The 22,748-nt window shown below is 41.0% G+C and overlaps 1 protein-coding gene across 5 annotated transcripts in view; it reads left to right on the forward strand.

The window, feature by feature from the left end:
- The first annotated feature begins 1,457 nt into the window (after positions 1 to 1,457).
- The window catches only part of ak7b (adenylate kinase 7b), a 47,676-nt gene continuing 26,385 nt past the window's right edge, over positions 1,458 to 22,748 (forward strand). For all 5 annotated transcript variants that reach the window (XR_015102614.1, XR_015102615.1, XM_086126670.1 and 2 more), the window contains exons 1-10: positions 1,458 to 1,578; positions 1,657 to 1,812; positions 1,880 to 1,988; positions 2,867 to 2,961; positions 5,291 to 5,401; positions 7,010 to 7,093; positions 11,345 to 11,433; positions 13,915 to 14,005; positions 21,524 to 21,601; positions 22,520 to 22,669. Coding sequence is in view for 3 of the 5 variants with exons in the window: in XM_086126670.1 (XP_085982796.1) it covers positions 1,507 to 1,578; positions 1,657 to 1,812; positions 1,880 to 1,988; positions 2,867 to 2,961; positions 5,291 to 5,401; positions 7,010 to 7,093; positions 11,345 to 11,433; positions 13,915 to 14,005; positions 21,524 to 21,601; positions 22,520 to 22,669 (1,035 nt within the window). In the remaining 2 variants the exon portion in view is untranslated. The remainder of the gene's footprint in view (positions 1,579 to 1,656; positions 1,813 to 1,879; positions 1,989 to 2,866; positions 2,962 to 5,290; positions 5,402 to 7,009; positions 7,094 to 11,344; positions 11,434 to 13,914; positions 14,006 to 21,523; positions 21,602 to 22,519; positions 22,670 to 22,748) is intronic.

Below are 22,748 nucleotides of genomic sequence, written 5' to 3' on the forward strand. Positions count from 1 at the left end.
GCTGGGAGAGGCGTGGGGCGTGGTGTGACGGGGACGGGGACGGGCGGGGTAGGGACAGTTTCCTACTCACCTACCCACAGCGCCCGCCCCGCGGCGGCTGGCCGCCGCTGGGAGAGGCGTGGGGCGAGGCGGGGCGTGGCGTGACGGGGACGGGCGGGGTAGGGCCGGTTTCCTACTCACCTGCCCCGACCCACAGCGCCCGCCTGCCGGGTACCCAACATAATTTTTTTTTTTTGCAAAAGAAAAACAGAGTTGTGTCTGAAGGTCCCAACCAAGCCCTACTAACAATCCTGACCGGACTTGTTCATGCAAAAATGCCCCGCGAGGCTGTTGGCGGCGGCGCCGGCGCACCTGCCGTTGGTACCCAACATAACTTTATTTTTTGCAAAAGGAAAAAAAAAATTGTGTCTGGAGGTCCCAACCAAGCCCTACTAACAATCCCGACCGGACTTGTTCATGTAAAATGCATTGGTTTGAAGCCTCCTGCAAAAAGGCAAACTCATTTGCGATCCTCTGGCGCCACCTAAAGTTGCGAAATGCAAGTTTACACATTAGGTTTACGATGCATTCAAAAATATGAATTATAATGGGTCTCTATGGTGCAAAATATGTAAATTGTGAAGATTACGGAATCAAACCCTTTTTCATTATTGCTGCAATGCCTGAGAATTATCAGCCGGTGACGTCATGAAATTTCGGCCATCTTAGAACCCCCCCATACGTTTCAGCTCTCTCGTGTTTTTCCGAATGCCTTTGCCTTTGATTCAAAGACATAATTTTGCATTTCACGTAAACGGTGGACTATGTGGGTTTTAACGGGTGGGGTTCGGTACCTCCAAAAAGGTTAAGAACCATCGCCATAGACCTAATACTCCCTGCACATTCTCTGCCACTGCCAACTGCTGTCATGGATATTCAATTGCACCTTATTCTATTTTCTTCGGCAAAAAAAAACTCATGTTCCCCAGGGTCACACGCACCCCCCCCCCCCCCCCCCGGCATCTCACTGCTTAAACAGATTGAAGCTAATGCTAATGCTAACTAGCGTTCTGATCTTATAGAATTGACAGCATCTCCATGGCCATACAAACATTTAATATGTCACTTGACAGAGAAGAGTTTGGCCTTCTCCTGTTGGCTGAACAAACTGCAGGGGCCGAGCTCATTAGCTTCCATATAAATAAGAAAAAAAAACCAAAGACGGTCGGTTTTACGTGTAAAACGAGGCGTTCAAAACGCCTAACGGCGTTTATTAAAATAATCTCCGGTAGCACCTTGGCGTGGAACGCGGCGGGCGGAATAACCGACAAAGCTTTTCAAAATAAACGTTAATTTCCGCTCGTTCCACCGGCGTTTCAAACGTGGTTCGTCGGCTTTTAATTTTAAAGGCGCACATATGTGCTGTGATCATATCCGCTTGCCATACTGAAATGCTTGACGGTTTGACTTCACCCAGGGCAACGGAAAACAACACAAAGCAGGCTTTCGGTTCTCGCAGACTGGAAGATGGACATACTCAGAGACAAATTAGTTTTTATCAACGATATTGACTCATTCACGTCTAAATGTATTGCTAAGGTAAAGACTTCAGACATGAGTAATCAACACTTGAAATGTGTGTCATAAAATGTGTTTCTAATTCTATATTGTTGACAGTGTCTTTTCAAACATACCCTTGAAGCTGATGGCTCGTCTGAAAAAGAGGGTCGGACATTTAAATCAAGCGACTCTGGGTCACAAAATTACAAGGTCGTCGGAACGAGTTCAGATGTTTCAGAAGTTATCAGACCCTATGTGTTGAAAGCATACATTGTAAGTACCAACAAAAGTTAAACATAAAACAATAAACTAACTACCTCTTATACTATTTGTTTGGAAGCGACCCAGTAGGGAAGACCTTCTACAAAAACTGATGGAATGTGACATCATCATCTACAACATTACTGGGTATCCTGAGCAGGTAGATGAAGCCCGCTGGGCAGTTACAGGTAGGCAAACAGGAGGATGGATGGATGGATGGACAGACAGACAGACAGATAGATAGATAAAACATAATTATACTGTACACATACATATATACATACATAAATTCCTGTGGTAGCTGAACCGGGGTTAGACAGTTTTCGGATGGTGCCATATCAGCTCCCCCCCCCCCCCCCCCTCGTTGTAGAATTGTGCATGCTGGGGACTTAAAAACAGCAGATTTGGCATGAGAGAAACTGCATGTGAGATGGACTTTTCCTGACTCTTGTCAGTGAGCCATGAAGAGGTTAATCGGTGTGATATTTTCAGATGTTGAAATGGGCATAAAAGCCATGTTCACATCAATTTCTGTGCTGATCACCATTTTATGTACAGGTACAATGATTTTGAATAAACAAACTGTATCTGGTTCCTCCTCCGACTCCCACCAAGGCATGTGAAGACAGAGGGGGCTGTGGCTATATAACTGAGTAGAAAGGGGCGTTTTCAGAATAGCTAGGTATTTACTGATTTCTGCTAAAAAAAACATGGACTCTTACCAGATGAAAATGAATCAAAGAGAAGAGCTACTGGTTCCCTTGTGGACAACTGAGCTCTCCTGCTCATATTTTCTGCTTATTTGTTTGTATCATCAAAATTGCCTAAGTCAAAGAGTTGACTTAAGCGGATAGTGTTTTGGAATTCTAATACGTGTTGTGATTGGCCAAGGACAAGGCATGATGATGCAGCAGTGGAAGGAGTGTCAAGTTGAGTAGATATCACGATTTAACCAAAATGTATGCTATGTGGCTCATGAAATGCAATTGGTACACCTGATTGCACAGCTCTACGCAAAGTTAAGCACATTTTTACAATAGCTGTTTTCTGTTTTGTGTATTTGCAGCTCTCTATGATAATAAAACACATTTTCAACGACCAAAGTGTTTTATCCTGATCTCTACAGTGATGACTTGGGCATGCAGTGAGGCAATCAGTTCTGTAAGTATTTTGTAAAGAGTTCTTATGTCTGCTGTTTATATCATAGAGAAGAAATTAACTGCACCTGAACACACCGAGCTGTCAAACTCCCGAAGGTTGCAGATGGCACTGCTGTCCTCTGCTTCAGCAAAGGTGCTGTCTGCATACGGGTATCGACAAGAAGTGTTGAGGGACTGGTGCTCTCATGTGGCCAACACAATCATGAGCTGAACATGCTCAAGACTGTAGCCCAACTGCCACCGTGTCAACCGTCGAGACCTAAATGGAAATGACGGATCTTTCAGGAGACACCTTTATCAAATCAGTCTAGTTTGGTGCTGTCACCAAGAACAACAACAACAACAACAAAAAAAAGCAAAGCAATGGACAGTTAGGACTGCGGATAAGATCATTGTTCCACCCTACCCAACCTTGAGGATTTGCATGAAAGGCAGGAACAATTCTCTTGGACACTCCTTATTGTTCTTAACATCTATAAAAATGGGTCGACGCTTTACAACCAAAGGAAAATATGTGTCCCAGGGTGACAACAGTTAAGAACCATTGTTATAGTAGTTTTGAAGCATGGTCCGCGGACCACCAGAACAACCATGTGTTTATGCTTCAGTTGTTGCATGAAAGTGTGACTTAATTTGGTTAAAACAGTGATTCCCAACCAGCATGCCAGGGCACATTAGTGTGCTATGAGAGCTGTAATGGTGTGCCATTGGAAATGATCACATTTCACTTAATTGGTGAGAAAAATATTTATTCATAACAAAGAATGTATTTTTTCCCCCTTTATCTATGCCAGCAACATATAGTGACAGAAAGAACAAATAATTATCTTCTATGACAGTGGTCCCCACCCACGCGGCCCATTTGGTACCGTGCCGCACAGAGGCAGACCAAGATTTGTTTTTGTTTTCGCTAATCATCAGTCAACCACCTCTCACACGAACACCACCACCACCACCGTCTACCCCCTTGATTACCTTCCAACGGGATAAATAGGACTGGGTGATTATATGATCAAGAGTCATGATAGTCCGTAACCAGCTGTAAGCATATTTATGCCATCAGACGTGGCGGAATTGTGTTAATCGGAGTCCCCATTCTAACATTGGTTTGCAAGTTGAAATATATAGAATCCGCTAATAAATGAAAGAAGAAGCAGTACACAGAAAGTAATAGTAATAATTCAAACAAACGTGCAGCTGATGCGCAGCCCTCACTTCCAAAGATAAAGCTTTTTGACAAGAGAAGAGCTGTGGTGCATGGTATGTCGTCAAAGTATGGTAAACTGGTCTTGGCCATTATGAACAGCAGTCTTCTGCACCTGATTAATATAATCAGGATCGTTCTAATGCTGCTTCAGAGCTGGCTGATGAGCTGATCATCTTCATGAGGTATATTGCAGCCAGGAGAACTGGAAAACAGGCAGGCTGGTGGCCTTCCAGGCCCCGAGCTGGACATGCCTGCCTTAAAGGATAATGGCTCTAAGTCAGGGGTGTCAAACTCATTTTTTGTCGCGGGCCACTTCGGAGTTACGGTTTCCCTGGGATGGCCGGTGCAAAATCTCAAAGTTATTTGTTACCCATGACAATTTAACATTTTGGTTCAGATTTCAGCAAGAATCATGCTAGTTGACACACAGGATTTGCTCCCGTGGGTGACGTATAATGATGTGGGGGGCCAGATCTGGCCCCCGGGCCTTGACTTTGACACCTGTGCTCTAAGATAATGATGGTTAAATGAGAACAGCTGTTTGCCATTGTGATGTGCTACAATTTCCATATGATCTAATTCATCAACTAATTGCAACTGCTATTGGTGACTAGTCGATGATTAAAAACCTGGAGGACCCAAGAACCCTTTGATTCTTTGGAAAATGATGACTTATACATTAAATGACTGCTATATGTTCACTGAACACCAAAATGTATATTTTTTCAAATATTCAATGCTTGAATCCTAATTTAGGATTAGGGCCTAATTTGACCCTTTGGGATTTAAGGGTCGCCTTTGAGTAGCAGAATTTATAAGGGCCAAATTTGACTTTGTGGGTTCTCCAGGGTTAAAATAATCGTTTGTGTCACCCCACTGTGAGAATTGTTATTGCGAGGCCTACATGGAATTGGTTGGTGCATTCAACTATGTTATTCACGTATCATGCATAAAATTTGCCAAAGAATGCTGAAAATGAAACCTGAATTAGAAATAGGTTTGTGCATGCATGTGTGCGTGTGTATGTATGCTAAGTCTAGTGTGTTTGCACTTGCCTTTTTGTTTTGCGTCTTGCCATAATTATTATATAAGAAAGTGACTTCCCTTTTATTTTCTGACATAGGATGAGCTGGAGCTCCCGTTCACTGATGATGATTTCAGAAGAAGAAAAGCTCATCCAAATTTTCAAAAACACCTTGAACTGGAGAAAATGGTTGGCAAAATGGGCAAGATAGTGCGTTTCAAACATCTTTAATGCATTTTCCCCTTTTGTTTTGGAATCACTAGATACAAACAAATAGTGGATCCACAATATGTGGTGGATAATCGCACGACAGTTGTTATAAGAAAGCAATTTTTCATCAGATGCTTTGTGAACAGTTACATACCCCTGCACACAGAACCATAAAAATATATATCCACGCTTATTCAAATGTCTGGTTTCTGTAGTATGAAAAAAATGAGACTAAGATAAATAATTTCAAAACGTTTTTCCACCGTTATGTGACCCATAACCTATAAAACTCTCTTGGGAAAAAAAACATCTTTTCAATTTGTGAAGTAAAAAAAAAAGTGCAGTGAGAAAATTGGTATATGATTGTGTTCAGAATTTACCAATCACATCATTGTCCGACACAAAGCTGTACTGTCACAGCGCCATCGTGCCACCAAAATGCTACCAACGAGGCCAGTACAACTTGCATAAATAAATACGACAAAGTCAACATAATATTTGTTTAAAAAAAAAAAATAATCGGTGCGTCCAAGTTTACATTTACCTATCCTCACTGATTTCTCCTTTTCTGGTCCATTAAGGAAAGATCGGTACTACTTGCACCACACCACAAGCTAGCATCGGATGGCTAGCTAATGTGGCAAAGCATGGTGCGGAATTGCTCTAAAGTCAATTATCATCACCTCCAAGGCGGCAAATAAAGTACATTTCTGACAAGTATTATTCTCATGAAGGGGCGACGAGGAGTAATAAACTTTGAAAAGACTAACAAATTGCTAATGACACGTGACACAATTGTGAAACTGTAATTATGTGCTTGGGTTATGGAGCACACTCTGGCTCCCTTTTTTTTTTTTTTTAATCTTTGCTGATGTTTTCATGCAACCTTGGTTAAATCAAATTATTGTTTGTCTCCTCAAAAGTTGTGTTGACTGTGCTTTGAGATTCATAGTTCTGTGCGTTCAACGGTGACACTAAAACCCCTGTCCAACTGAGCAGCAAACAATCGCAAGTGTTTTTGAAAGCAGCGAGTGCTGCATTCATGTCAGAGTTCGTCATAGTTCGCTCAGGGTCACAAATGCTCGCCTGACGTTCGTCTGTAGTTTGCTTGTCACATGTTTGGCTTGATAAGCAGCATCAGAGTAGCAGTATCGCTAAAATCATTTCGATATCTATCCCTATTTGGCACTCATTTCCTTCAATTGAACGGGAATTGGAATTTGGGGATTATGAACACTCCCACACAACAGTGTTAGCACACAACCTTCAAGTTTTTGCTCCAAAGTTAAAAAAAATGTTTATTCATTATCTCAATTGTTAATTTTTGCTTCCCTGTCAAAAACATGTTGTTTTAGAATTGAGCTGTATAGGTTGTACTGTAAGTCACATGATGGAAAAAGAGTTTAAGTGTTTCATCTTAGTCTCATATTTTTGTAGAACAAAACTTTGAACAGGGGACTTTGTAGATCCACTTTAGGGCCTTCCCATACTCACATGCATTATCGTTCAAACCTTTTCTTTCATTTGTATTCCTCACAATTAAGCCCTGTGAATTGTTTTCATGACAACCGCTTAAATATAGCATAAACCTGCTTTTACTGTCTTTAGGACAGAGCATTGTTTTCCACATATGTTGTGGTGTCAGGACTTCAGTATGGAATGGGAGAGCAGGTCTTCCATCTCTTTTTCAAGGTAAGTGTTCATAATTTCTTGAATATTCTTGCCAAAAAAAATAATTTGCAATGGATACCTTAAAAGCATTGCCTGCTTAGCATGCACATCACCTAACTTTTAGGCCCTATCATCCTCTCCCTCACTCATATCACGCTGCTCCGTATTCTGCTAATCCATTCCGGAATCAAACAAAATCCAGCCCCCCCCCCCCTACCTGAATCGGCTGTGTGTGCCATGACGTTATTATATTAACTCTACAGTCATCAAATGTATTGGATATCAAATTTGGTGCCATTTTCATCAATGTTCGGTCCTTACCAGGACTAGCCAACGGACAGTTTGGTGAAATGTATGCAGTTATCCTACATTAAAAACATACAGTGCAAAATTAAAAGTCAATGAAAATTAATAAATAACGAAATCTGTCAATGCAAATAATGAAAACGGCCATATTTTCCGCACTACAGGGCACACCAAAAAGTCTTCCATTTTCTTAAAAGCTCACCGCGCGCCTTAAAATCCGGTGCGCCTTGTGTATGGTCATGACGGTAATATGTCAACCCCAAAATGGCTCCTTGCTGGACATATGCATACAATGTTATAACTTGCTGTTGGTTTAGTGAACTGTATCGCTGCTTTATTAAATATGTTTTTGTTGCAGCTCTGAAAAAAGGAGAGCTGTGGTGTTGTTTTTTTTTAAAAACGTACACTTTATTAATGGTTTTCACAGTCTCAACAAATACAGGTATGTCTTTGTCTGTCTCTTCTTCCGTTCGACTCGAGAGGTGTTCCTGACTGCCTCCAAAATACGTAAATTAACGATTCTTTCAATGAAACTACGAAAATTGAAAATAATGCATCAAAACAGAAAATAAAGCAAGGAAATAACAAAATTAATTCTGTAGGGGGCTACAGAATTAATTTTGTTATTTCCTCATTTGTGAATACACAACAAAGGAAAAATAACAAATAGAATAGAATAAAATTTAGTTTGTGATTTCCTAGTTTCATTGAAGTATTGTAATCATTAATTTACGTTTTTCAGAGGTGGTCATGAATGCCTCGATTCAAAAAGAAAGGAGTGTACAGAAGTTCCATCTCGTGGATGCATTGTAGATGGCGTGCGTGTAGCTCCAGTGCGTCCAACATATGAAAAAAAATTCAAAAATAGACCATTAATTGAAGGTGCGCCTCATAATTCAGTGTGCCTTTTAGTGCGGAAAATACGATACTACTATACTTTGGGAAAGAATCAACTAACAAGAAACCCGTAATTATTACTCAACTCAACTCAAATGTATTTATAGAGCACTTTCAAACAGCCATCGCTGCACACAAAGTGCTGTACATGGAGCAACTAAGATTTACAACAGTAAAGCAAAAGAACAAATCAGTATCAAATACGGTAGAGAGCACCAAACAGTATGACTAAGATTATAATTTGGGTCATGCTGAGTCAAATGCCAAAGAATACAAGTGAGTTTTGAGGTGGGTTTTAAAGATGGGCAGCGAGGAGGCTTGGCGAATGTTCAGTGGGCAGTCATTCCAGAAAGAGGGACCAGCAACCCCTCTGAGCATCCGTTTAGTTCTTGGTACTTCTAATGTCTGGTCCGCAGACCTGACGCGCCGGGCAGGTGTGTAGGGGCGGATGAGCTCAGAGAGGTAAGGTGGCGCGAGGTCATTTAGAGATTTGAAAACAAATAATAGGATCTTAAAAATAACTTTAAAATGTATAGGGAGCCAGAGAAGGGATGCCAGAGTAGGAGTTATGTGCTCCCTCTTACGAGTACCAGTCAAGAGGCGAGCAGCGGCATTCTGGTTTGAGGCGCTTAATGGAGGATTGGCTGACTCCAAAGTAAAGGGCATTGCAGTAATCGAGCCGAGATGTGACGAAGGCATGAATTACTGTCTCAAAGTGGTCTTGAGAGAGGAGAGGTTTTACTTTGGCCAGCTGTATAAGATGAAAGAAGCTGGATTTAACAACGGCACCAATTTGCCGGTCAAGTTTAAAATCACTGTCCAGTTTAAGACCCAAGTTTGAGACTGTTGACTTAAGATAAGGTATTAATAACTGTCTACCCCAAAAAAACCCCTCAAACTACACGAGCTTAACAGTTTGCATTTTTGAACCTCACCAAAATAAAGAATAAAAAAAAAAAACGGAGAATCAAAGATTTTAAAGTTTTTCTGAAAATCGAATGGCGGAGTCCGCCTCCAAAAGCTTTGCTGGGCTGCATTTGTCACCTGCAGCTGGGGTAGGAAGCACGTCCAGCTATAGCAGTGTTTTTCAAATAGTGGGGCGCGTTTGACCTCGGGGAACATGCTTTTTAATTTTTTTTACTTCTCCTAAAATAACTTGCACTTGCTAACTACGTTAGGGGGCAGTGGCGCTCTCATTGGCAGAGTTTGCGCAGGAAGCTTTCTCAGGGAGGAAATATGATGAGGCGTATGTAGAGCTTGGCTTCAATGTGCCTGCGGTGGCAGACGAGGGAAGATCAATGTGCTTACTTTGTCTAAAAATTTTGGTAGCGGACAGAATGAAGCCAAATAAATTAAGGCGTCACTTAAAGACATTGCACCCCAATCACACTGATAAGCTGCTTGAGTTCTTTTCAGCGAAAACGTGCCGAATATTGCCAACAATCATGCCGCTTTGTGACTGCTACTTCAGTAAACTAAAATATTTATTTCTTTTTTTATTCTCTTTTACGTTAATAAGGATACAGTGTTATGCAAAGGTGTACTTAACAATTTTATAGACAAATGATACTATTTATAGCCATGCGGGGGGGGGGGGCGCGAGATGTTTTCCTCTTCCTTGGGGGGCATGACAGAAAATAATTGAGAACCACTGAGCTATAGCAAGTTTAGCAACAAGTGTCGGCTGGCTACTACTGCCTGTTAAACATATTTCGGTTTAACTCCCAAGTCATTAATCAGAGCCTCCATCATCTCGATTCCACGGTGGCAAATAAGCAAACGTCTTACAAATATTGTTCTCACAAAGGGATTACAAGGAGTAATTAATAGAATCAAAGATAGTGAATCCATGCTAATTGCCAAGATAACCAACGGGACTGTGCTTGGTTGACTGTGTCCACTTCACAGAGGTCTTGCTGGAACCACGTTAAAGTGTATTGTATCCATAGTTGAACAGCCAAATGGCAGGCAACAACCTGCAAGAAAATAATGCACATAGCGAAAAAGGAAATGTTACAGCATCCTGTATGACAGCCAGGAGGAGTGGATTCGAAGAAAGGATATTAATAATATAAAAGGATATTAATAATGAAAATAAGTGATTACTGGATAAAGTATAATAAATGTTTATAATATTTCAAATGCGATTTGTTTTCACAATACAGTCCTGAGTTGTGAGTTTGACTTTTGAGATCTGTACTAAATTTTTTGTCAACATTACATTGTAGCTTATCTTTATTTCTTTATTTAAAAAAAAAAATCTGTGAGTTGTCATATTGTCATTTAAAAGATAAATTCATTATAACTTTCTTTAGATCAGCAGTTTGCATTGTATGGCCTGGCATTTGTCTATCAGTCTCTCTCCCCCTCCACACACACGCGCCAATTTTTGCCATCGTAAATTAACCCCACCCCTCTTAGCCCTTGCCTCTTTGGACACACAAGCTGTATGACTTTTCAGTAGCAAGTTGACGTGACACTCCACTAACGCGATTTAGAAATGAGTGGTAGTCGAGGAAACTAGCAAGTTTTGTTTGTTTTTTGAGGGTGCTCGTGCGAATGAGCGAAAGGTGCTGTAACCCTCAACTGGTCGCCATCCAGTTGCATGGCACATTCAAACAACCATTCACAATCACATTTGCACATTCGGTCGATTTAGAGTCTTCAATTAACTGACCCTGCATGTTTTGGGAAAATGGGACAAAACTCACGCAGGTACGGAGAGAACATGCAAACTCCATACAGAAAGGCCGGAGCCTGGATTTTAATCCACAATCTCTAATCTCTGAGGTGATGTGCAAACCAGTTCTTCCCCCTTGCCATTTTTCCACACAATGCCATCTTTTTTTGTCATGTTGTTTGTTGATTATTCATCCTGAACTGCTGATGATGATTATGACAGAGTTGTGTTCTGTTATATTGTGGTTTTGTATGATTGTATGTTGGCTTCTATAATTGTGAGCTGATAATAGAAGTATATTTTTTGAATTGCTTTTCAGACCTTTTACATATGAAGCAATATTAGGGTTTGCAAGTTTTTCCTAATCAAATTTTATTCTGATTGGACAGATCTCATGGCTGGGACAAGAAAATGAAACACCAGTCTTTGGAGAGGGCAACAACATTGTTCCCACGATTCACGTCAGTGACCTTGCAAGGTCGGACACAATCGCATTACTCTATTAAATGTGTTTTAAAAATTAATTAAACTATTGAATTCCTGAAGAAATTGGCTGAAGAAAAAAAAGTGGAATGATTTGGAATGGTATCGAATGATCTGCAATGATAATGAATGACAGAAATATATACAATGACATGGAATGAGCAGAACATGTCAAAGGTGGAATAGTTTGTATCGGTCAAAAAAATGTAGAAAGTAGAAGATAAAACAAACAAAAAAGGACTTATTTTTAAATTTTAAAACTATGCAGTTGTAGGAATTACCTGAACAGTCTCTCTCTCTCTCTCTCGCTCTCTCTCTACATATATATATATTAGAGCTGTCAAACGATTAAAATATTTAATCGAATTAAAAATGCAACGGTTGTAATTAACTCAAATTAACTCATAATTAATCGCGATTACTCACACATTTTTTATCTTTTCTGAATTTCCTTTTATATTTTTTGTCCTATTTTTCCCCGTTTTAATACTCTCATCAACATGGAATCATGGATCAGTGTTCTATGTGCAAAATGCAAACATTTACTGAAACAACAATTTCCATTTTCAATTTTACATGAACATTTTTCACACATAATCTCTCACACAATATTGATTCTGTTGGTCCTTCTTGCATGGAAGTCTCTCTATGGCTTTGTGTAGACATCATTTCGGATGACACTTGGTTCGAGGCACAACACTGAAGACGTTTTCTTGTTTTCAGTGCGGTCGCGACCACTGCGAACGATTGATTACAAGAAAGCCTATGACTCAATGCCACATACTGTACATGGATCACTGAATGCTTGGAGTTGTATAAGGTGAACAGGACCCTAAGAGCCTTCGTTGCGAACTTGATGAGGATGTGAAAAAACCACACTTGAAGCCAATGGCAAGCCACTTACCCAAGTGTCCATCAAATGTGGCATATACCAAAGTGATGCACTCGCCTCACTGCTGTTCTGCATAGGATTGAACCCCCTAAGCCAAGTAATCACCAAGACAGGCTATGGATACCGCCTCAGAAATGGAGCTACGATCAGTCACCTCCTCTACAGGGATGACATAAAGCTGTATGCTAAGAGCGAAAGGGACATAGACTCCCTGATCCACACAACCAGGATCTACAGCAGCGACATCGGGATGTCATTCGGGCTTGAGAAATGTCGTCGGATGGTGACTAAGAGAGGAAAGGTAGTCCGCACTGAAGGGGTCTCACTCCCTGAAGGAACAATAGCAGACATTGAGGGCAGCTACAAGTACCTCGGTATCCCACAAGCCGGTGGCAACCTCGAACTGGCAACAAGGAAAGCGGCTACGGCCAAATACCTCCAGCGAGTGAGGCAAGTCCTAAGAAGCCAGCTCAATGGCAAGAATAAGACCCGGGCAATAAACAGCTATTCCCTGCCAGTGATCAGATACCCTACAGGAATAATAAGGTGGCCAAAGGAAGAGATTCAGACCACGGACGTTCAGACCCGAAAGCTCCTAACCATGCATGGAGGGTTCCATCCCAAATCCAGCACCCTGAGACTGTACGCAAGCCGAAAGGAAGGAGGCCGGGGACTAGTGAGTTTGAGAGCCACTGTCCAGGATGAAACATCCAAGCTCCATGAATACATCAAGGAGAAGGCTCCAGCGGATGACGTACTCAGAGAATGTCTCAGACAATGGGGAACAGAGGATGAGGCGATGGAAGAGGGACCATAACTGAAGTGGCTGATCTCAAGAAGTCCTATCAGTCCTATGCCTATCAGATTTGGCATGCGTCCAGAGTCGCTCAGACGGATGTAACAGAGAGAATTCGGTCACTTTGCAAATTTAAGTATATTTTAGCACTGGAATAAACTGAAATGACAATAAGTTTATCATATTACAAACTTTATAGCCCGCAGCGGCCCGGTCCAAAGTGGCTCAAGGTCTGGTACCAGTCCACCACTCAGTAGTTGGGGACCACTGGCTTCGAGGGCATCCTTCCCTTAGCCACCTGTTGAACTAATGGGAGAACTCATGAATAGCGCATGTGTTGGGTATGTTGTGATTCTTCTGTATGGCGTACTTCTGGTTCACTTCCTGTTTTGGCGAAGCATGTTTATCTAAGTGTTTTGTGACATACCCTCTGCATGTCCTTTCCTTCAGCACCACGACACTACATTAAAAACAGGTTTTCAAATACAGTATAAACAGAATTGCTTGTGCAGTCTTGGAGTTTAAGTCAAAGTCAAATCAAGTCTTCAGTAAGGTTTTTCCCAGGCAAGTCAGAAGTAACATCCCGGTTGCACACCACGTGGTTGCTTTTCCATTACAATTTTTCAGGTCCGTTGGGTTACAATGGAACCTTTCCGCAGAACTACTTCCCAACTGTTTGAAAAAGCTTGCCGAGTAGGGCCATGACATCACTGTCATCTGGGTGTCTGGTAGATGTTTAAAATTGGTTAGGTGTGCTATTTACTGTAACTTTCTGTTTTTCATTATAGTGTCATTAAGAAAATAATTGAGCGTCAGCCCAAGCCCAATTACTTGGTAGCCGTGGACTATTCCAACAACACCATGGAGGACATTGTTAAGGTATGTATGTTACATATCGTCACTGTCTGGTAGAATGCTTGTAACTGTCAAAATGACAATTTTTGATGGGAAAAAACCCCCCAACAACAACAACAAAAAAAATCATCTTGCATGAGTTCCCAGACACTTTTATAATAGCTTGTATGTATGTAATAGCTATCATGTACCGTACCATTGCACACAACACAATCCAAAATGCATGTTCGATTGTTAATTTATACCAAAAAAAAAATCACTAATTCATCATTCTGTCATTGATTAAAACAATATAATAACGGAGCCAACAGCAGCCATTCTCTTCAAAGTCTGCAGTCATGACGAAGTCCCCACAGTGCAAAATCATTTTAATATGTCATGAAAGCAAATGCCTGAACTGACAAAGCCCATGGTTGAAACTGATGCATCAATGTATCAAACCATACTATTTTCACTTGTTATTGTACGAGGGTCATTCAATAAATAAAGTGATTTTTTGGGTAGAAGAGCGTCTAATTCAGATTCAGAAAACTTTATTTATCCCCGTGGGACAATTAGAGTTGTGCGAGAGCGGCTTATTATAGAGACAGTCAGAGCAAAGGAAAAACATAGGATGAGAGTAGAGCTGTAGGCTTAGCACTTGAGGTCTTGAGGTAGTGGTTCCAGCAACAAAACAGTCTTGCACATCGAGACAGATAAAAGTTATTATTATAGATAAAAAAAATATTCAACATAGTCTCCCAGCACTGTCACACACATCTGTGCACAATCTTCCATATTGCCTCAGCGTAAAAATCTTTGGACGAATGTCTCAGCCTCTCGTGAACGCTTCTAACGGACCAAACAGGTAAAAGTCTGAAGGGGCAAGGTCTGGGCCATAAGGGGGATCAGGGACCAGTTCCCAGCCCAGGTCCTTGATGGTTTTTGGGCTGCTGTGTGAGGTGTTGCGTTGTCATGATCTAAGATGACTTCTTCTGACTGATGACCCCTGCGTTTGTTGTTGTCTTTCTTAACCTGCTCAGCAGTTCACAGTACTGTAATTGGTATCAAGTTTGAAAGTGACGATGAAGTCAAAAGTGCTGTCAGCAACTCGCTGAGACATCAGTCCAAAGATTTTTAGGCTGATGGAATATGGAAGTGTGTGCAAATACGGGAAAAGTGTGTGACAGTACTGTGAGACTACATTGGGGGGAAAAAGGTAAGCTTCTCTCTGCATTAGAAGTCCTTAAATTGAAAAATTCACATTATTTATTGAATGACAAAACATCCAGACATCGAATGCAGGTGGCAAATATGCCTCACACCTTCTGCAGAATTAGGAAATAGACAAAGTTTTGCAGCACTTCTGTCTCAACCTTTTTTAAGATATTCATTTTTAAGTCAACCATCATTAAAACAAATTCATTTAAGGAAGCCATGAGTCAGAATGTAACTGTTAACCAAAAGCAGCAACCTCTCGTGCAGTGTTTTTCAATCTTTTTCCAGCCAAGGCACATTTCTTTCATTGAAAAAAATCCCGCGGCACACCACTACCTGAAAATGTGGGAAAAAGCTAATTTTCACAATGGAGTGTTATATTGTTACTATCAGCGTTTTTTTTTAAACATTGAAAAGTAACACAATATTACAACACATCGAATAGGAATCAAATCAATATCAATCCAATATTTGGTGCATTCGTTTTAATGGCAGTAAAATATAGTCAATTAGAACTTTAACATCAGGGTCAGATTTTTTTTCTGTGAGATAGCCAGTTCTTTTTCTCACGGTTGTTTGCGCTCTGCCACCATATTGTACCAATCCCTTTCCCCATCTTGAGTCTTTGTATAATTCCAACTTCATTCAAATGACTTTTCTGCTGAATGTGTCGCTTGAAGTAGTCCAGCTTCCATTCAGTCTGTATTTCTCCCTCAGAAAATTTGCTTACAGCTGAAGCTTTGCTGCATGTTTTGCAGAACAGACCTTTCTCACTCGAAAAAGAACATATCTCACCCAGTTTCACTGCTTGTTCTTCAATTTGCACATACTACGACAGCCATTCACACTTAAATGAACCGCAGTTCATTCTTATTTTGGTTTGGGGAGTCGAAGTATCACGTTCACTGCCCGGTCGTTTCGCCATGATAAGGATTATCATGAGCGTCACTTATCTCCGCTGCACTGTTATTGTTATGGAGCAGAGAACATGCGCAAGTGCTGTCAATGCCGGGATTGGCTGCATGGCGTCGTTGCATCGTATCGTGTGATTGGCAGGACACCTGTCACTCACTGAATTACACAGCAAATTGATACAGAAAAAAAGTTATATATCTAACTCATTTGCAGTGCGTTAACTGCGCTGGATAGGTTTTCTTGTACGCTGAGAGTGTGTAACGAGAGCGCAGAATAGTTCTACAAGATTACAATGTCAGGCGATAGACCGCACAGGCATACATATTGAATAATTTCCCACGGCACACCTGACAATATCTCGCGGCACACTGTTGTGCTGCGGCACAGGGTTTGAAAAACATTGCTCTAGGGGTCTGCTTCAGGGCTTGTAAATGCCTTCAAACACCAAAACACACAATTAAAAGACATAAAGCATAAAACAGAAATCCAAGTATATTTTACTTAAATTGAATTCAATTTGAATGTGCATGCTCATTAAGAGCAGCACATGAATCACGGATGCATAAGCCACTCGAAGGAGGAGCTGCACACAGACAGTCCCCACCCACAGTTGGATGACATCATTGAGACAGAACCACTTTATTCAGGTAAGTCTCCTTATTGAGGTACTTAGCGATAAACCATTGCATTTATCAAGCTTGCCAAAGTTAACTTGCCACGAGTCTGTCAAACTGACTTTAATTAGTTTTTTTTATACTATTGTGATATCACTGAAGTTCTTGGTGTGACCCAAGGAGTTTTTATGAAGAGCAAGTGTGACCACACACCAGGAATGGCTTTGCTAATCGTGTGGCCAACAATTATGTTGATGTGTCTGGCAGCACTAGCTCACGTTATCGAATGTAATCATTTCTTTCCACCTGAACCATCAATCATAATTGTCTCTAAATATATCCTGATGTAGTGTAGTTTAAATAAAAGAGAGCCCAATCTTAAATTAAGTTGTAAGCCAACACAATTAGCTAATGTTTAATATGCCACATTTTCTCTTCCTTTGCAGGTTTTGGTCAGTGCACTCAAGTCATTATTTCGGTAGGTGTATCACAATATTCATAATACACAACATAAACCCCTCCTCCCTCCACTCAAACACAGGCCATTGTTTTAATATAATTCCCTATTCTTTTACAGGTTTTTTTTTTGCCGTGTCTAGAATCAGTTTTGATGAGTGTAACACATGACTTTCACCATTTTTGTTTTCAACACACTTGGCCTATAGATGAAGAACTGATTTGTGATCTGATTTGAACTCTGCTATCGCATTGTCATGCAAGCCGTGCAATTTTCAGACTGCAACTCATTTACAGCTCTTAAAGCATTAGAGACTGAAACATTTATACACCAGTCAACATCGGTCACTACCCTGCCTGTACTCAGATTGTCCTTGTTCTTTTAAGGGTTGGGGTGTACTTCACTCACATCTGTCTCGAGATCACCCCAAAGCCGTGCCTTTAGAACAAACTGTTTCTTTTTCGTGTCTGGTCTGTAATTTGTGTAGTTTTCATTCAGAGAAGAAATATTTTGAATAACTCGGACTCATCTTGAAAAACACAAAACTGTCCAGTGTGCATTTAGTGGGTGTGACTATACCACTTGTATCTACACAACTTTTGCTTCACATAAAAGTAGGATGCACACTCCTCACAGCCTGGAAGATTTTAAGGAAACGGTATTTCAGGCATTTCCGAATCAGGCAACGGAAGCTAGTTTGTTGGTTGGTGAAAGTGAAAGTTATTCTAGTGAAAGTCATTGTAGATAGTCTTGCAAGCTCATTGCTTAAATTAGATTGCATCGACAATATATCCAGTTGGTGTATCGATGAGATTGGAGAGGAAGCATTCAAAGCATTGTCAAAAGACCCTAAAGAACAACAGTTGCACGATTGGAGAACCGGTGATCAGAGCCTTGGTAAATGGTATTTGCCAGTCAAATCCTCTAAGATCGGCCTTCAGTGAAGAAGGTCCTCTCGGTACAGCATACCACTATAGAACAAAACATCATTTAAAGTGAAATATTCCTGAAATTGTATTTTGTAAAATTCCTATATTCCACTTATGGCTCTGCAAATCATGGCGCATGCTACTGCTGTATGTTCTCACCCTGACAGTTCATTGTATTGACACAATATCAATCTCTTAGCAGAACCTAAGCACTGAAGTAAGATGTGAAGCAGTTATCCGTGCTCTTTTACTGTACCTTGGGGAGAAGGGGGAGGACCTTTTTGAAGATTGTTGGGTAATACATGATTTTATTTTAACAGGGCACAAGTGCATTTGGTGCGACATATGTCACTGGCTTGTCATTCATGTGTCATTGGTGCCATTTAGCCAGTCTTGTTACAAGTCTTTGGTGCAATTTAATGGCCATAGCAATTCATCTTGGTAGCCCACTGATTTTTAAGTGGGGCCTCCTGGACAGTCTGTGTGTGTCAGTTTGTCTGAGTGTAGCCTTGCGATCCCCGGCGTTTTATCTCAATCCACATAACTCCTGTAGTTCAGCTCCAGCATTTCTTAAAAGGATGTCGGGTTGAACCTTCCCTGTCTAATATTATGGATTACGTTCTTTATCATGTGTGCCCTGGGTATTCCAAAGGTGTGCCACCACAAGAATCAATATCAATCTAATGTTATTAAACAGGAAAAAAGTCAACCCCATATCTCAGGAAGTTGGGGAGCTGAAATACATGCATGTGCAGTGCTTACTAACTGAACTGATGATTGGTACTTGTATTGACTATGGGCATTACAATTACATTGGAATAGTCTGTACACTGACGAGATGCATTCTATACTGGTAATTTAACATGGTGAACATGCTGATTTCATATTAGTTCATGACTGTGTGCTAATGAAGAAATATGTCAGCTAATTCAAATGTTTGAAACGGTTCTATTTTTCTTGTTCATTGCATGTAGCAGGACAATCGCAGCAATGCAGCTGAGCACACCCTCAAGATCCTGGTGGTTCATGGGGCTAAGGGAGAGGATCCAGTAGATATCTCCATCCTTCTTGAAGGACAGGAGATACTGCCTGCGTGCGGTGACACTGCGAAAGCCTGCATGCTGTTGATGGGGGTGATCTATGCCCTCAACCTGGCCAACCCCACTCCACTGCGCTACACCTTTGAGGTGTTTCAGAAACCTTTGCGAGAACTGAGTCGCCTAAACTTCATAATCTGAGGGTGAAGTTGTTGTCATGAAGCAACATCACACACCCTCATCTGTCATTTATTTTTACCTGTTAAAACCTGTTGGCTGATGTTCCTCTGTTTTCTACCTGTAGTTCAAACGTTATCTTCAAATAAGGTTGCACACATTTCGGTGCATTATATTGTTAATTTTAAAACATTAAAGATTGAGACTTTGATTGAATTTAAAAATCATTTGACAGTATAACACTGAATGCTTTTATACTGAGCTAAGGATATTTGTATGGGGCCAGATTGCTGCCAGATGTTTTTTGATTTTTTGGGTGTCGTAAATACTGTCACGGGCGGGGGTGGTGAATGACCCCAAAAAGCAGGCAGGAGGGAGGAGCAGGGTGAACTTGACAAAATATATTAATCAAACACTGAGAAAAACAAATCCCAAAACACGCAAAGTCCTGAAAACAACAAGAATTCAAAGTAACAACAAAACCCATTGCAAAAGCAAATAATATGACGTGATAAACACAAACCAACAGAAGCAGTGACAGAAACAGCAAAAATGACCCGACACCGAGTGGTCGGGATGGGCGTCCTTTCAACAGAAAACCTACTACAGTAATGACATGATGACCAACAGGTGTGTCGCTGTAGGAGGAGCCCATCAGAGCCACCTGTTGGTTCCAAACAAATCAACCGTGACAAATACATGTCGTATTTGTGTCTTCTTTCATAAAGATGACAATTGACTCACATCTTTCTGAGCCACCTTGATTTTAGCCTCCAACCGTGTTTTCCATGGTGGGTAACATATCTCATGGCTCCCATGGTTGCTCTGATAGCCAAGCATCTCTAGGATCACTGATGCTGAAGCGTATATCAGCTCATTGGTTTCCGTGATCGTTCCGGTAGGGATCGCCTTCAGTGCTGCATTCACAGTTTCCATGAGACTTTCAGGTGGTACTTCACATAGCCGTTGTAATCGGTTTCTAGGTTGCTCAGCCTTCATTTTCGCCATGATCTTAGCTTTCAGGTCAGTTGCTGCCTCGCTCAGCATTTCATTCATTGGGGCTGGCCTCCCAAACCAACAGCAAGTTATAACATTGACTTGTTAATGGTGAACTCTCTTGCTGCGACAGTATTCTATTTCCGTGTTCTATTGCATGTCTCCAGCAAGGAGCCATTTTGGGGTCGACATATTACCGTAATGACCATACACAAGGCGCACCGGATTTTAAGGCGCTGTGAGCTTTTAAGAAAATATGGTAGTCATCTAAAACATAAGGTATTATACAATTTTTATACAGTACTCAAATAGTAAATAAATTAACAAACGATGTTGGGGGGAGGGGCGGGGAGCAATCACACAATGAGAAAAGGGAAAAATATACAATTTCATTTTGAGATTTTTTTTCAAACAAGATATTTCTTTGTTAAAGAGTTATGTCGCCTTTCCAAGACAATTGTGTTTACCAGATACCCAGCCTCCATGTTTGTGATTTATTTCTATATAAATGCCATGTTTATGTCTGCCATGCATGGATATTATGAATAAACCATTGCATTGGAAAATTTAATATTTAGTGCCACATTTATTGAAACACATTTAGTAACAAGTACTTAGATGTATTGGGTTAAGAGCTGTGTATGATTCAGCTACAACTACCTATTTGCTAGATATTGGTCATCATTTCATTTATTTAAGATTTACTGAATTATTTAACATTTGTTACCTGAGTACAGCAATTACTTTTTACTAAATGAGAGTGTAACTTCACAATTAGGTTGAGTAAAAGTTACTTAATATTTTCCCACCTAAAATCTTTAGTTGCTTGTAATTGTTACTTAATTCTAATGAGTAGGATATACTTGAAATATGAGCAGTGTAATTTACTCAGAGTGGGTGCAAATACTTGCGAGATTTTTTTCAGTAAATGTTACTAGTCGTTTTTTTCAGTGTAGGCAATTCAATGGAGTATGTTTCATGCATTATGATAATTATATAAACAGCGGCAAAGAAGATCAGAGTTGAGTCGGTGGCGAGTCATCTTTAGCGAGTCATTACTAGCTTTGCATCAAATACCAGTCATGGTTGGCCCATAAAGCCATTGATATCAAAATCTCAGCGATTTTCATGCCATGGCTTGTAATTTATAGTTTGGTTGAGAGACACTGGCACGAAAGGGCATGAATGCCAAATTTATATTTCATTTTGTTTTTCATCAGGCCATTGCCTGCGCACTCGGATTGGGAAAGATCCAGAAGAAGCCATTTGAAGAGGCCTTCCTCAAACAGGACTTGAGTGTAAGTTGCAAGTATTTGGTTTGCTTCAATAGAAAACTCTCGCATTGCGCCTCCACACACCTGCCCTCCACCTCAAGTCTGCGGACCAGACACTCTTCAAGGTACTGAGGACCAAGCAAAGGGTCAGAGGGGTTCAAGCCTTTTCCGTTGCTGGTCCCTCTCTCTGGAATGACCTCCCACTGAACATTCGGCAAGGCCCCTCGCTGCTCATCTTTAAAACTCGTCTCAAAACTCACTTTTGAGTCAGCATGACTCAAGACTTGATTTTTAGTTTGACTGTTTTTGTGCTTTCCATTGTCTTTGTTATTAATTTACTTCGATCTTAGCTCTAATATTGTTAGTGCAAGCAGTGCACAGCAGCTTGGGACAATATTTGAACTACATAAGTCCATCCATCCATCCATCCATTTTCTGAACCGCTTTATCCTCACTCGGGTCGTGGTGCGTGCTGGGGCCTATCTCAGCCGTCTTCGGGCAGTAGGCAGGGGACACCCTGAACCGATTGCCAGCCAATCGCAGGGCACACAGAGACAAACAACCATCTGCGCACACACTCACACCTAGGTTTAGAGTGTTCAATTAGCCTGCCATGCATGTTTTTGGAATGTGGGAGGAAACCGGAGTACCCGGAGAAAACCCACGCAGGCCCAGGGAGAACATGCAAACTCCACACAAACACTCCACTGGATTATCTTACATTATCGTCTGCAATTTCCTTGGACAAAGCTTTGTTGAATGTTATGTACTAAGATGAGACTTACCGACCTTGTAAGGGAAGCTGTCACTCCGATGTGGCCTGTTCTAAAAATGAGTTTGACATCCCTGCTGTAGAAAATGGATGGATGGATGGATGGATGAAACTGCTGTTTTCTATAACATTTTAACCACTTCTAATAGTATCTGTCTTATTCTGAAAAGATCATGGACATTGATTTATTGCACGTCAACCTTTGCATGGAGGGTGTCCATCTCAAGGAGCTGTTCTCGATCCACTGGTTGTGTGAGTTTGGTCTGGTGGAGAACATCGAACTAGTGGTGGAAGAGTATCGCCAGGTCAGGGGACTGCTGGTATGTATGAAATCAAGAGCACAAAAATTGGACATATTATTGTGTACAACATGCTGTATCCACATACAGGGGACTTCGA

The sequence above is a fragment of the Hippocampus guttulatus genome, chromosome 13, assembly GCF_054856545.1.
Source record: "Hippocampus guttulatus isolate MCC_2025c chromosome 13, RoL_Hgut_1.0, whole genome shotgun sequence".
NCBI lineage: Eukaryota > Metazoa > Chordata > Actinopteri > Syngnathiformes > Syngnathidae > Hippocampus > Hippocampus guttulatus.